This window comes from Equus asinus, chromosome 8 (genome assembly GCF_041296235.1).
Source record: "Equus asinus isolate D_3611 breed Donkey chromosome 8, EquAss-T2T_v2, whole genome shotgun sequence".
Lineage (NCBI taxonomy): Eukaryota > Metazoa > Chordata > Mammalia > Perissodactyla > Equidae > Equus > Equus asinus.
Window position 1 is genome coordinate 75,194,076 of NC_091797.1, and position 14,171 is coordinate 75,208,246.

General features: G+C 45.8%; 1 protein-coding gene across 1 annotated transcript in view; it reads right to left on the reverse strand.

The window, feature by feature from the left end:
- The window catches only part of DNAH10 (dynein axonemal heavy chain 10), a 139,186-nt gene that overhangs the window by 72,970 nt on the left and 52,045 nt on the right, over positions 1-14,171 (reverse strand). The window contains exons 25-30 of the mRNA XM_014858817.3: positions 10,471-10,682; positions 7,873-8,026; positions 6,694-6,927; positions 4,839-4,961; positions 2,629-2,862; positions 406-629 (exon numbers count right to left, since the gene is read on the reverse strand). Of these exons, the coding sequence (XP_014714303.2) occupies positions 406-629; positions 2,629-2,862; positions 4,839-4,961; positions 6,694-6,927; positions 7,873-8,026; positions 10,471-10,682 (1,181 nt within the window). The remainder of the gene's footprint in view (positions 1-405; positions 630-2,628; positions 2,863-4,838; positions 4,962-6,693; positions 6,928-7,872; positions 8,027-10,470; positions 10,683-14,171) is intronic.

The following is a 14,171-nucleotide window of genomic DNA, read 5'->3' on the forward strand; positions in this document are numbered from 1 at the left end:
ACAACTTTACTCATTAACCTGTACACAGAATCCATCCTTCCCACATCTGGTTTCTGTTGGGTCACTGGGGTCCTACGCTCAAGCGCGCTCAGAAGCCCCTGGAATCTTGTGAAAACACAGATTCTTGGGCCCCACCCCCTGATGGGGCAGGTTTGGGGTGAGGCCCAGGAATCTGCATTTCTAACATGCTCCCAGGGGCCCTGATGCTGCCCATCCAGGAACCACACTTTGAGAAATGCTGTACTAGGTGATGCTTAAATGACAGATATCTATCAGTTAATTTAGCTCCTGCAAGAAAAGGAAACCTCATTTGGAACGTCTGTCGATCTACTCCAAACCCTTAAAATGAATCCATTATGACCATTCATATGACAAAGGAACGCATGTTCACGTTGACGACCTCACCTGCTCCTGTCTTCACAGTATCTAAAAATAGCCTCTTTGGTAATCAGCCGGTTAGTCCTTCGCATTTCATTCAAAACCGCCGTCATCCAGTCCTCCACTCGCCCCTCGGCCCGTATGGTCTTCCGGAACTCCATGACTTCTCCCTCAGCTGAAATCATGGCCAGCACCAGTTTTTCTCCGCTGTCCCCGTCACTGAACCTCAGCAATGCTATGTTGTCGTACATCTGCAATACAGCAGGAGAAGGCCCCCTGTAACACTTGCCGTTGGCTCTGGAATCAAAGAACAGCCTGCAGTGCTCCATGCCGCATCAGAGCTGCCAGGATGCACGCAACAGACACGCCCCTTCACCCGAGGGTTCATTCCACAAACACACGTTGGGTACTTTCGTTTATCTTGCATTGTGCGAAGTTCTGTGGTGGATTCAAAAAGAAAGAAGGAAAAGGAAGACAGACTACCTCCCCACATTTGAGATTCTAGAGTATATGCTGGTATGGAGAGCTGTCTGGACGTGTGGACCAGCAGAACACCGGGGAGGCAGGACAGCTGCTGATTAAATGCCCCGGCGGAGGAATTAGAGACTTGTGTCCACATCCAATCGGGTGACTTTGGGCAAGTCGCTTCCCCTCTCTCAGCCTGAAATAAACACTCTTATGACACTTACAAGATGAGGTTGGAAGGATCAAATCAAACAACACGTGTGAAATGCTGGCCCAGTAAACGTGCCACTTCTTGGCCATCATAATTGTTATTAACCAGAATAATATTCAAGAAAACGAGTCCTTTAGGGCCCAATACAGAAGTCAAGGCACCTGCCAGTCAGAGAGGAGGAGGAGACGGCAACAGGCTTGAAAGAATAAAATGGGGGGTTTGCAAAAGGGGCTCCCAGTAAATGAAGTATTTCTAACAATGCATTTTCTAAAACAGTAAAATATTTGTTTCTAAAAGTGGAAACAGAACAGAAGCCTCCTCTTTGAGAAAGGAAAACATGCCATCAAAACTGTGACTCTTACTTTAAGAAGGAAATCAGCATGAATTCAAGGGAAAGTACGGAGGCACGCGCTTGACCCTCAGTGCTTTGTTTATGTGGAATAAAGGAATTACTCTACAACCTAGTTCTCAATCACGATCATTGTGCCCCCACGGGACATCGGACAAGGTCTGGAGACATTTTTGGTTGTCACGACTGGAGAGGGACGCTGCTGGTGTCCAGTCGACAGAGGCCAGGGATGCGGCTGAACAGCCTGCAACACAAAGGACAGCCCCAGCCCCACCCCCGACACACACACACACACACAGCACAGAATGATCTGGCCCAAGATGTCCACACCAAGGCTGCAAAGCCCTGCTCTGGGCTGATACTAAGTACAGAGCCTGGATTAGCGGACCAAGGCTCATTTCCGGCCTGTTCCGGTTCTCGACCCCGAGGGCCTGTTTTGTCTGCCGTGTTTCCCGCCATTCGACGTTGTTCGCAGATACACATACACATATATAAAAGTACGAAAACGTGGCCTGGGAGGAATCGCCACAAACTCAGGATAGCAGCTGCCTCTCGAAAGTGGAGGAAGAACCGTGAATGGGGAGAGGGGACAAAGCATGTCAACTTTATCTCTACAGCTTTATTTTACAAAAAAAAAAGAGACAGAGTAGCTATGACGAAATGGTGACAAGTGTCAATTCTGGGTTGTGGATAAGGATATTGAGTCAACATCCTAAGGGAGGCACTGTTCTAAGTACAAATATTAACTCATTTAATCTTGATAACAACTCCACTGAATCAGGTAATTATCGGAGTTATCTCCATTTACAGATAAGGAAACCAATGCTCAGAGAGGTTCAGTAACTTGCCAAAGGCCACACAGCAAATCCGTGTAGAGCCAGGATTTTAACCCAGGTAATCCGGCTCCAGAGTCCCTGTGCTACACCATCCTGTACTGCCTCTCTTATTATATTAGTCTTTGTGTATTTCTGTATTTTTTTAGTTTCTCCAAAAAATGTCTGGGGACTGCGGAAAAAGAGCAACAAACAGCAGCTGAGTCTTGGTGTAATTTCAGACTACGGTGGATTTCATCCGGCTTATGCTTCAAAGAAACACCCCAGCAGCATTTCACAGTCTTAAAACTCTGGGTTGAACTGAATTGTGAAGAGAACGAGGACAGGACAACCCGCAGCTACAGAGTCGACACAGCCGCCCCACCCCCCGCCCCTGGGAGGCCGGGGCCCACCTTGATCATGTGCTCCTGCACGCAGAGCGGGTCGCTGTTCCCCAGGATGCTGAGCAGCTCGTCGTCCGAGATGAAGAAGAACCTGGGGAAGGCGTTCCTCTTGGAGTCCAGGTAGTCATTCAGGCTCTTCTGGCACCTCTCCAGGCCCTCGCTGATGCTCTGGAAGTCACTGAGGCGGTTCGGGGCCTCGCAGCATCTCTTGATCACGGGGTCTTTCAAGGTCTCGGCCATGATCTGGACGAGGGGGAGAGGACAGCTGTCAAGCCAGGGAGCAGAGTGATGCTCTCGTCCTGGGCGGGCACTGCCAGGGCCGGGGACCACAGAGAGCAGAGCCGAGCGACACCCGGGACACAGCCTCTCAGGAGGCCAGGTTGACAGAGGCCGTTACGCGTTTAATAAGCGTCTCCTTAGCGCCTTCTAACGTACTATACAATCTACTGATTTCCAATGTTCATTTTTTCTTTTTTGTCTTCCCGCTAGAGGCTCAGCCGCCTGAGGTGGGGATTTTTATCTCTTGCTCACTGGCATGCCCGCGTGCCCGCCGCAGGCCCTGCGCAGCCCGGGGCCTCGAGCACAGCCGCCGAGCCAGTGAAGCAGCGGGTCCACTCGGAGCAACGAGTACACGCCAGAATACTCGCTGCCGCACTCTTTCCAGTCGCAAAACAAGAAGAAAAGATAAGAAAATAGCCTGATTGTCCAAAAATAGGGAATTAGGTCACTCATTTGCTGTAAGTTATCACTTAGATGTTTACACATTTATTGAAATACATGTCAAAGATGGTAAATTATAAAAAATGACCATGTTGGTACTATGATCCTATTTTTGTAGAATACTTGTTTATATATTTATTTATATGTTTACACAAGAATTAACAAATTCTAGAAAGATATAAGCTAAACTGTTAAAATGATCATCTTGGGTACGGGACCGTGGGTATTTTTTCTTTTCTTTTTTGGCTTTCTTATGATTTCTAAGTCCTTCTATAATGAACAGGTATCTGTTGTGTAATTTTTTATAAGTTTTAAAAACAAAGCTTATGCAAATGGCTAAGAAAAAATGATAAACTCTAATGGACAAAGGAGACCAAAACGTGAAGTGGCCGCCCACAACGGAAGAGCACAGCAGCACGGCCAGAAGCGAAGTCGCCCGGCTGGGAAGGCAGGCAGGCTGGGCCCACCTCGCCACACTCATTGCAGCCACGACCATCGCCACGGCCCTTTCTGGGAAGGACTTTAAAGTGGGCACAGCCTTTCACGGGCGATCTAATTTGTAACAATCTATCATAAGATATCCATCTTAAATATGGAAAAAGCATTAAGGCACAAACCTACTTTATTTATTTATTATTTATTATTTATATTACTTTATTTATTTATTTGTAGTATTATTTATATTATTTATTATTTAGTTTTATTTATTTATTATCTATAGAAGCAAAGAATTCTGCTTCAAACAAGATGGCCAGTTACTAGACAACAATTAACTAAACAAACGTCGAGCTACACCCTGGAACCTTATACAAAGGCATTAAAATATTTTCTCTCATCGCTTCTTGGTCTTTTGGCTAAGATCAAGTGTAAAATGTTTTCTAAGATGGTTTCGTAATATAAAATACGTTTCTCATAATATTAAGAGAAAGTTATAAAATAAATGTATACAAGATATCATTATAATTGCATTTTTAAACCCAAATACATAGAAAAAAGATAAAAGAAATGTATGACATATTAAAGTGGTCACGTCATGGTGATGGAACTACGGAAGATACATTTTTTTCTCCTTTTCTATATTTTCCAAGCTTTATAAATAAGTATTACTTTTACAATAAAAAATAGATATAAAAATGTTTCAGTGGGGGCCGGCCCCGGTGGCGTAGTGGTTAAGTTCGCATGCTCCACTTAGGTTTGCATCCTGGGAGTCGACCGAGCACAGCTCGTCAAGCCACACTGTGGCAGCGTCCCACATAAAGTAGCGGAAGACTGGCACAGATGTTAGCTCAGGGCCAATCTTCCTCACAAAAAAAAAGTTTCAGTTCCATATACCAGTGGCTTAAAATCAAACAAACTTTTACTGAACAGATTAAGGTCATGTACAATGATAGAAAAACTCAGAAGCTACTAATAGACGAAATTCTACATGCAAATACGTAAGTAGAAGTATCTCAAGTCACTGTCGTTTTTTATGACCAAAACGGAAGCCAGTCACTTGCCCTTTTAAATACTCTATCGATGTTGTCAAACTTCTTCGCCTCGTCTGGAAGTTGTGATCGGATATCTCCACTGATAAAAATGCTCTCAAGATACATCCATTTTCTCTGAACCAACATCCAAATCTGTAAATGCACAACGTTAACGTCAGCACGGGTGCAAATGGCAAAACCCCACCCTCACACGGGACAGATTCACATCCACTCCGGCCAGAGGACCTTCCGGCAAGACGGCAGAGTGAGCACGTACACTCCTTTCCAAATATACAGGACCATGGGGAAGGCATAGCTAAGTACTGTCCAACACACAGTCACGCTCAAAAGCAAGAGGAAGATCTCCACACCAGCCCAGGACAGGGAGGGAGCTTCTAGTCGTGAGCAGGGGTTGCAGCCCTGTGACCCAGAGGAGCCAAGGACAGCTGGTGCAGAAGCCCACGCAAAACTTGAGCCAGACGCTTCGTGACCCACAATTCCACTCTTAGGCATAGACCCAAAGAACGGAGAATAGGGACTCAAAACACAGTTGTACACGAGCTCATAGCAGCACTGCTGACAACAGCCAAAAGGCGGAAACAACCCAAATCCCCATCCACAGAGGAACGGATACACAAAATGTGGTCCATCCACACAACGGAATATGATTCAGCCATAAAAAGGGATGAAGCACCGACACCTGCTACTGTGTGAATGGAGCTTGAAGACATCGTGCTGAGTGAAAGAAGCCAGACACAAAAGACCACATATTGCATGATTCCATTTATATGAACCAGCCAAAATAGGTGAATTCATAGAGACAAAAAGCAGACTGGTGGCTGCCAGAGGCTGGAGGAGGTGGGAGTAGAAAGTGGCTGCTTGTAATGGCTATGGGAATTGCTTCTGAGATGATGAAAATGTCCTGGAACTAGATAGAGGCGGTGGTTGTGCAACATTGTGGATGTACGAAACGCCACTAAATTGTGCACTTTAAAATAGCTAATTTTATAAATTTCACTTTAATTAAGAAAAAATTTAACTAAAAGAAAAAAAGCGGTACTATATCCTACCAGCAGCTTCCACTAATAAAAATTAGTAGACAAAAAACAAACAAAAAAGCAATCAAAGGGAGTCCATGTGCGATGGGCAGTGAGGGCCTGGACCACATGTTAGCCAGTGAGCCAGGCCTGGTACCATCCCACCCAAAGCTCGGGGTGGGCCCTGGAACAAGGCACCTGCCTGTGGTCAGGGGAGGAAAAAAGGCAGCTGCACAAAAATGGTGAAATGAGCCTGGGTTGCTCCCAGAGGTCCAGACTAGTAAATCCCACAAAAGAAGAAAGCCCAAACGACCCAGTATAAGGCCTTGTCTGGGGCAGCCCAACGTGACAGGCCAGATGGGAGAAACTGCAGAAACACAGGACAAAGTGAAGCAGGCACGGGTAAAAAGTGTTATGTCAGATGAACTAAAAAAAAATGGAAACCACATGGAGAAAAACCCACTACCAAGAAAGACAGTCAAAAAAAAAGAGGAAAATTCTGACCCGAGAAAAGAAAAAGTATAGGGAAATCTGAAAAGGAATTTAAATAAGTTTAAACTCTTCAGTGTGATACAGGAGGTGAAAGCATCGTTTCAACAAGAACAGGACAATCTCAAACAAGAATAGGGACATATAAAAAAGAACCAGTTGGGAATCTTGGAACTTAAAAATGCATTCATTGAAATAAAAACTCAGATAGATTCCTCTAATTATGCACCCATCCCCACAAAATAAATCAAGACAGAAAAAGTATGAAAGAGGACAAAATATTAGCACAAAATATTCTCATGTAAAGGTTCTTTCCTACTGTGCATTGGCTCTTAGCCATCAATCGTCTTTTCTCTCACCTCAATGACTTCCCCTATTAGAGAAAGTGTTTTCTCCCATTTGTGAACTGTTTGCAGAAAAGGTCCCACAAATCTGCTTCCCGAGATGCTCTGCAGGTTGACGGTGTTGTCGTCCAGGCACTGGATAATTTCGTCAACGGCCCCCAAGATGTAGCCCCGCTCCTGGGTGCCCTTGTAATACTTGACCACGTTAAATTTCATATTTTCCCACGTGTCCAGGATTTCCTTCACAGCCTGGTCGGGAGTATAGAAAGAATGCTTCAGGCCCATAAATTGAAAAAGCAGAACCTCAACCCAACAGCAACTTTCTGGGCTTGCTTTCGACCAACTCCTCAACCCGGAGTCTGGGCTGGTTTCCCAAGGAAGCAGAGATGCTGCCGTGGTGAGGCTAGCCATCACGCACCAGGCCGTTGCTGTGGGCCAGCGAGCACCTTCCAGACGTGATCTCCCTCAGCCCCCAAAGCACCCTAGGGAGGCTGGGAAAATTGGTACCCACACTTCACAGAGGTGGGGACCGGGGCCTCGGAGCGGAGAGGCAGCTCGCCAAGTTCACTCGGCAACTGAGCCACAGAACGGGGTCTAAGTTCCACGGTCGGCCTCCATCCGCACACTGGTGAGCTCTGGCCCGTGCTTCCTCTACCGCAGGCCAGAAACTCAAATTACAAAGTAATGTGACTGTTTATGATTACATTTTCAAAAACACACCCATGTCAACATTTATGTGTATGCGTATGTCTGTGTATACCCGTATGCATGATGTGTGTCTCGCGTGCACCTGTGTGCATCTATGTGTACGGCATACGCATGTGTGTATGTGTGTGCATGTTTTGTGATGTGTGAATATATGCGTGGCGTGTGTACATGTGTATATGCATTTTTAAGCATTAAAGGATATATACTAAAATGTTAATATTATCTTCAGGTGGTGGAATTAAGTGATTTGTTTATTTTCTTGGTTTTCTAGCATGAACATCCCTTATTTCTTTAATAAGTAAATTGAAAGCGAAACTATAATTAAGAACAAGAAAAGATTTAACCGAGGCAGAAATTCTATTTCTAGAACAAATAATTCTTTACTACTCAAACACAACAGGTACCAGAGCAAACAATTCTTCTCTTTGAATTAAAAAAATGATTCTTTTTTTCTCTAGACTGTTTTACAGCTAAAAACAGTCTTACCTTCTCGATGGCGATCTCCTTGATGGCTGCCGTCAGAATCTCACTGAGAACGTCCGTATGTTTGTGAAGTTCCATAGCAAACATGTTTTCCAAGGTGAACGTTTCGGTCATTTCAAAAAATACGCCTGTCTTTTCCATAAGGTCCTTCCAGTGCCTGCAAGAGCATCCATGTTAGCGCTTCCTTGACTCAGTGATGGATCTAATTATCCCCACAAACCACAGGACAAATCCCACCTCAAACACTTCTTGTAACGGAATTCTGAAATAGGAGGACATCATGGGAATTATACTTCCAAAGTTTCCAAAACCCCACTGCTGCCAGAATTAAACCCAGGAAACAACATCTAGCAAGACACTCTCCCGGATGGCTAGTCTTCAGGACCACCGGCAGAAACTGCTTCTGTCATGTGCCTAGACCAGTGACGCCAACCTGTGCCGAGCGCTCAGCCCGTCTGCGAGCCTGGTATAAATTACGAGCACTTGTGTGTTTGATAAATACTTATCAACACTAACTCTGAGCCAGGCAGTGGGCTAGCTGTGGGGGGGGGGGAGGAACATGGTGACAGAAAAGCAAGACCCCCGCCCTCAGGAACACTGCCACCTACCCAGGGAGACCGTGAGAAAACAATAAAATCAATCTGTAAATTAAATAAGTACAAAGTGTATCGAGTGCCACAGAAAAACCTGCAGAGCGACGGGGAGGTAGGGAGGGGTCTCCTGGGGACAGGAGGATCTGGACAGACACACGGCTAGGCAGCTCTGCTCTTGACCCCATTTGGCCTCCTTTTAAGGTTCACATTTCGCCTGTGGGTTTGCCCATTTTTACAGTTCCATTTATATGGAATGAATGCTAAACCCGGTGCCAGAGCAGCAGAATGCCAGGTAGCCAGCATATAAGCAGCAAGCATAGAATCGCTGATTTTTCTTGTAAACACACACACACACACACACACACACACACACACACAAGATGGTGAGAAAGGCGAACCTCCTGTTTTATTCTCTCTTGATCCCAGGCCCAGCCCAGGAGCTGATATGAAGGAGGGGTTTTACAACCCTGGCGGGGGTCAGAGGGTCCACAGGTGACACAGCATGAGATACAGTGGGTCACCAGGGAGAAAGGGACCCCTTTCAGCATCCTTCCACTCTTTCTAATTACGTCAAACAGCCAGTCTCGGCTCAGGGCTGCAGGGCCTCCGACACCTCTGCACTGTCACCCACTGTGCTTTGGGGCAGGCCTCAGCTCAGCGACAGGCAACAGTGTTGAGCTAAATTTTTAAAAAATAATTACTTTCTATTTACAAAAGCAAAAGCTTTTGGTTTTTCATTTACGGCGCTAACATAAGTTTCTTTTTAGAATACATTCATTTAAGTAAAAAAGAAACAAGCTGATAGGAACAAATACACAGAGTAATGACAGTATAGGCGATACTGGGATATGACAAAAATGGTGGGAAATGACCTGAGTTTGGGAAACTTTGGGTTATGGGATCATAAAACAGGGAACTTTAGCTAGAAAATGCTTCCTTCTGCCTAGTTTACTTTCTGCCTAGGTGAGAACACTGAAGAATGTTTACTACAGGTAAAAGTGAGCGTCCCAGGGTCTCAGTAGAACGGTGACAAAGACGGGCTTGGAATTCACGTCCCCTGGGCTCAGGGCTGCCACACTGGGTCGAAGGGAGATTTACAGGTGTAGAGAGGTGTCAAAGACACATGAGCACTGAAGGGACACCTTCTCGAGGATGTAACCAGAAGGACGGAAGGGAAGTGGGAGGGGAATGACTTTCTCACTACGTAGAACGAAGGCATTTGGAGCCACTACATGACTCTCTGTCCACACTTGGAGAAATATGATGGAAGAGGAGAGGAAGACATCAGGCAGGATGTAACTCACAGAGCTCCTACTAATTCCTGTCCCTGTGGAGCCACATCCAAATGATCACAGACCAGTGAGGGTGGACCTCCTCCCTGGCACCCTCAGGACTGGTCGGCTATCCCATTAGAAAACTAGCGAGACCTGCTCTGTCCAATATGGCGGCCGCGAGTCCCGTGTGACCATCTGAAATGTGGCCAGTCCAAACTGAAATACTCTCTAAGTGTAAAATACACACCAGATTGCAATGTATTTTTTTAAGGAGAATGTAAAGTACCTTGTGATTAATCTTTTATATCAATTACATGTTGAAATGATAATGTTTTGTATACATTGGGTTAATTAAAACATATTATCAAAATTATTTTCACCCTCTTTCTTTTACTTTTTCACTGCAGCTGCTAGAAAATCTTAAATTACATATGTGGGTCACATATTTCTGCTAAATGGCGCCAATCTAGACCCCTTGCTATTTTTTTAAAACCTTCAAATGAAGCAACTGCAAATGCCACTTTACAGCCAACAGGGTTTGTTTCTTAAAAAAAAATAGGAGAATCCTCATGGTTGATAACTTTACAGAAACAATATTATAGAAATATCCCCTGCATACTTCTAGCCGTGCATCGCTGTTGAAACCTTGCTCTCCATCATCAGATCTAAGCAAGACGATTTGAACTAAAAGCTCCTCCCACACTCTCCCTCGGCCAGCAGAGGACAGAACGCACCTGTCTCTCATTGCGTCGTGCTTCAAGTCAAGGAGCAAAGGGATGGAGTCTTTGAAGGCCTTCATTTTTGCTTCCAAATAGTAGGCCACCGATAGGTTCCGGACCTGCCGCGGCAGCTTTCTGAGAGCCTTGAGAAAACCTTCAATTCCTTCCTGGAGAAACTGGACATTCAGGTTGATCCAGAGAGTCTGAGACCATTCTTCTTTTGCAGCCTGGAAATGGGCAAGAAATAGTCCCATCAACGAGACCCCTTCGGAAACTCGAAGGTCGCTTGACCGGGAAAGCATGTTCCTAACGGCCCGGTCACGCTCACTTCTTGTAAAATAGTACCACCCACCTGCCCACAGCAGCCTCAGATTCACAAAGGAAGGATTGATCAAAGGCTCTGAAACACAGACAAAAGAATTCCAACTTTTTTAAGCCCTCGCCAACATAATGCTGTCTCTGAGGATGGGTGAAATCCAAAAATACATCTCCTTTTTGTTAAGAGGAAAGTGAGAAGTATGAAATCAGAAGCAGGTACTTTCTGTGGTTGTTTTTATTGAAGTACAATTGACATACAGTATCCCACTCATTTCGGGCGTACGTCATAGCGATTCACTATCTATAGACGTTATGAAATGATCACCAGGCTAAGACGTTACCTTTTGTCACCTACAAAGTCATTACAGTGTTATTGACCATAGTCCCTATGCCGTCTGAGTCCCCACGAGTTGCTCCCTTCAGGACCAGCAGTCTGTACCCCTCATTGCCCTTCACCTGTCACCCGCCCCAGCCCCTCCCTCCTCTGGTGGCCTCTGGTTTGTTTCCTGCATCTGAGTCTGTTTCTGTTTTGTTTTGTTTGTTTTGTTTTTTAGGGTCCACATATAAGTGAAATCATACGATACGTGTCTTCCTCTGTCTGACTTACTTTTTAAACCAGGGAGTCACTTGGGTCTTAGTACGTACGACTCCGCTCGGGCGCTGTCATACATGCATCTCTTTTCTGATAAAAGAAGCTAAGTTTACAAATACGGACAACTGAGATCATCTTACTTGATTATCATAAAAAGAGGCTTTTTGTGTTCTATTTCCCTGAGGTTTAATGTATAAAGTACTGTCTTGCATACAATTTAACGTCTTGATTAGTTCGCATTTTTAACTTGTAACATCTAGGTTTGACAGAGTTGCTTCAAGTCATGAAACGTATTTGACAGGAAATTGTATTAATTGAGGAAATATACGTATGGCATATTTCATTATACGGTATGTTTCATTACGGTAATTTTTTTAACTCAAGGTGTAAACGACGTTATAACATATTTACATTTTTTCATTTCTCTTCCTTTCTTCATTTTCTGAAAAGATACTAAAAGCTCGGTTTTTGGCTTATTTCTAGATGGCTTCCATGATTCATTACCTCCTTTTTGCAAAAATTTAATGAGAGGTGAATTACAAAGAAATCATTAAGAAATTAAAGTACTTCTTGGAGTTTCTGCATCTACACACACAGCCGGTCAACCACTGCGATGCCTGCCTCTCCCCTACCCTCCACGCCTTTCCCCTCCACTCTTTTGCCGAATACACTTGTAAAACCATAACTATGGTCAACCTCTGGTTAAACCTTGACCTTCATCAGTGCTCAACGCCTACGCCTGGGCAGCCAACTGTGATTGCTGAAAACACTCAGCCTTGCTCACAGCCTCAGTCTAAATCCAGGAGTCATGGGTCCCCCCACGTCTCCTTGGCCCAATCGCTCCTCCATTCTTCTAGACCACCACTTCACCCCTGCCCCGCTATCCTCCACCAGCCACCCCTCCACCCGTCGTCCTCTCTGCTGATGATCTTGCTGTGCACGTCCCTGGGGAAGTGAAGCAATGAGAACAGGACATTCAACTTCTCCTGCTCGAAGCATCTCCACGCATACGCTCTGCCTTCCCCGTACGACGACAGATAGCCCTACCTGCCTCCTGGTTGAGGCCACATCTTGATCCCAGCTCTCCCACCTACTCAAGGATACCAGAGATCACTCGAGCAAGTCTCCCTTCTGTCTCCTATCACCAGTGTGTCCTCCTTCCTGGGTCATCCCACCAGTCTCCAAACTCACGTTGTGATTTCTCCCATCTTTAAAAAAGTCACCCTGACCCCACACCCCCCAATCCTCTATTCTCAGCTTCTCTTTCTAACAAGACTCATTGGAAAAGTTGTCTATAGCTGGGGTTTCTAGCTCCTCTCGTCCCATTCTCTGTTTTTTCCTAAACTTTATTGAGGATTAACTCATGTGCAATAAGCTGGACATGTTTAAAGTGTACAATTTGGTAAGTTTTGACATATGTGTACACCCATAACACTGTCACCACAATCGAGAGAATGAACTTATCCATCACCTTCATAGCTCTCCTCTTGCCTCTCTCTTATCACCCCCTCGCACCCTCAGGCAACCACTGATCTGCTTTCTGCCACTACAAATTCGCTTGCATGTTCTAGAATTTTCTGTAAATGGAATCACACAGCATGTACTCTCTTGTGTCTGGCTTCTTTCACTCAGCGTGATTCTGAGATTCAGCCATGTGGTGTGGGGGTCCCGACAGTTCAGTCCTTTATTACTGACAGTATTCCATGGGACGGATGCGGCACGATTGAAGTACCCGTTCACCTGTTGACGGACCCGAGGGTTGTTTTCAGTCGGGGGCTGCTACAAAGCAAGCTGCGTGAAGATCCCTGCAGAAGCCTCTGTAAGGACCTACGCTCTCTCTCCTCTTGGGTAAACAGCTTGGACGCACTCAAGTCCAGCTCCCTCAGCCACCGCCCCATCAAGACTTTTCTTTTGGAGGTCACAGTGGCCTCCGGGATGTGAAATTCTGTGGTCATTCCTCACTCCTCTTGCTTGATCCACCAGCAGCGTTTGATGCCGCTGACAGTCCCACCCCCTCGAAACGCTTTCTCACTCGGCTTCTCAGACATCAGCTTCCTGCAGCCTGCGCCACTCCTCGTTCTCCTGTCCTTTGGGGGGTCTTCTTCTCATGGGATTTGATGTTGGACCCAGGCTCGGTCCTTGTTCCTCTCCTCTATGTACCACACTCCCGGGTGTACCAGGCTTAGATAGTGTCCCCCCAAAATGCGTGTCTGCTCAGAACCTCGGAATGTGACCTAATTTGGAGAAAAGGTCTTTGCAGATGTAATTAATTAAGACAAGGACGTGCTGGAGGAGGGTGGGCCCTAAATCCAATGACTGCGCCAGGAAGAAATCCGCTCCTGATTCAGAGCCTTCCTCAAACGCCCCCTCCCTGGGCCACTGCCCTCCTCCTCTGGGCTCCACAGCGCTCTGTCCACCTCATTTCTATCACATATCATAGCGATACAGTGATTTGTTCCAGTGTCACCGTGATGATTAATTTTACGTGTGAACTTGCCTGGGCCAAGGGGTGCCCAGATGCTTGGTTCCTCTGGATGTGTCTGTGAGGGTGTTTTGTTTTTGTTTTTGTTTTGAGGAAGATTAGCCCTGAGCTAACATCTGCTTCCAATCCTCCTCTTTTTGCTGAGGAAGACTGGCCCTGAGCTAACATCCGTGCCCATCTTCCTCTACTTTATATGTGGGACGCCTACCACAGCATGGCTTGCCAAGCGGTGCCACGTCCGCACTCAGGATCTGAACCGGCGAACCCTGGGCCACCGAATCGGAACGTGTGCACTTAACCGCTGCACCACAGGGCCAGCCCCTG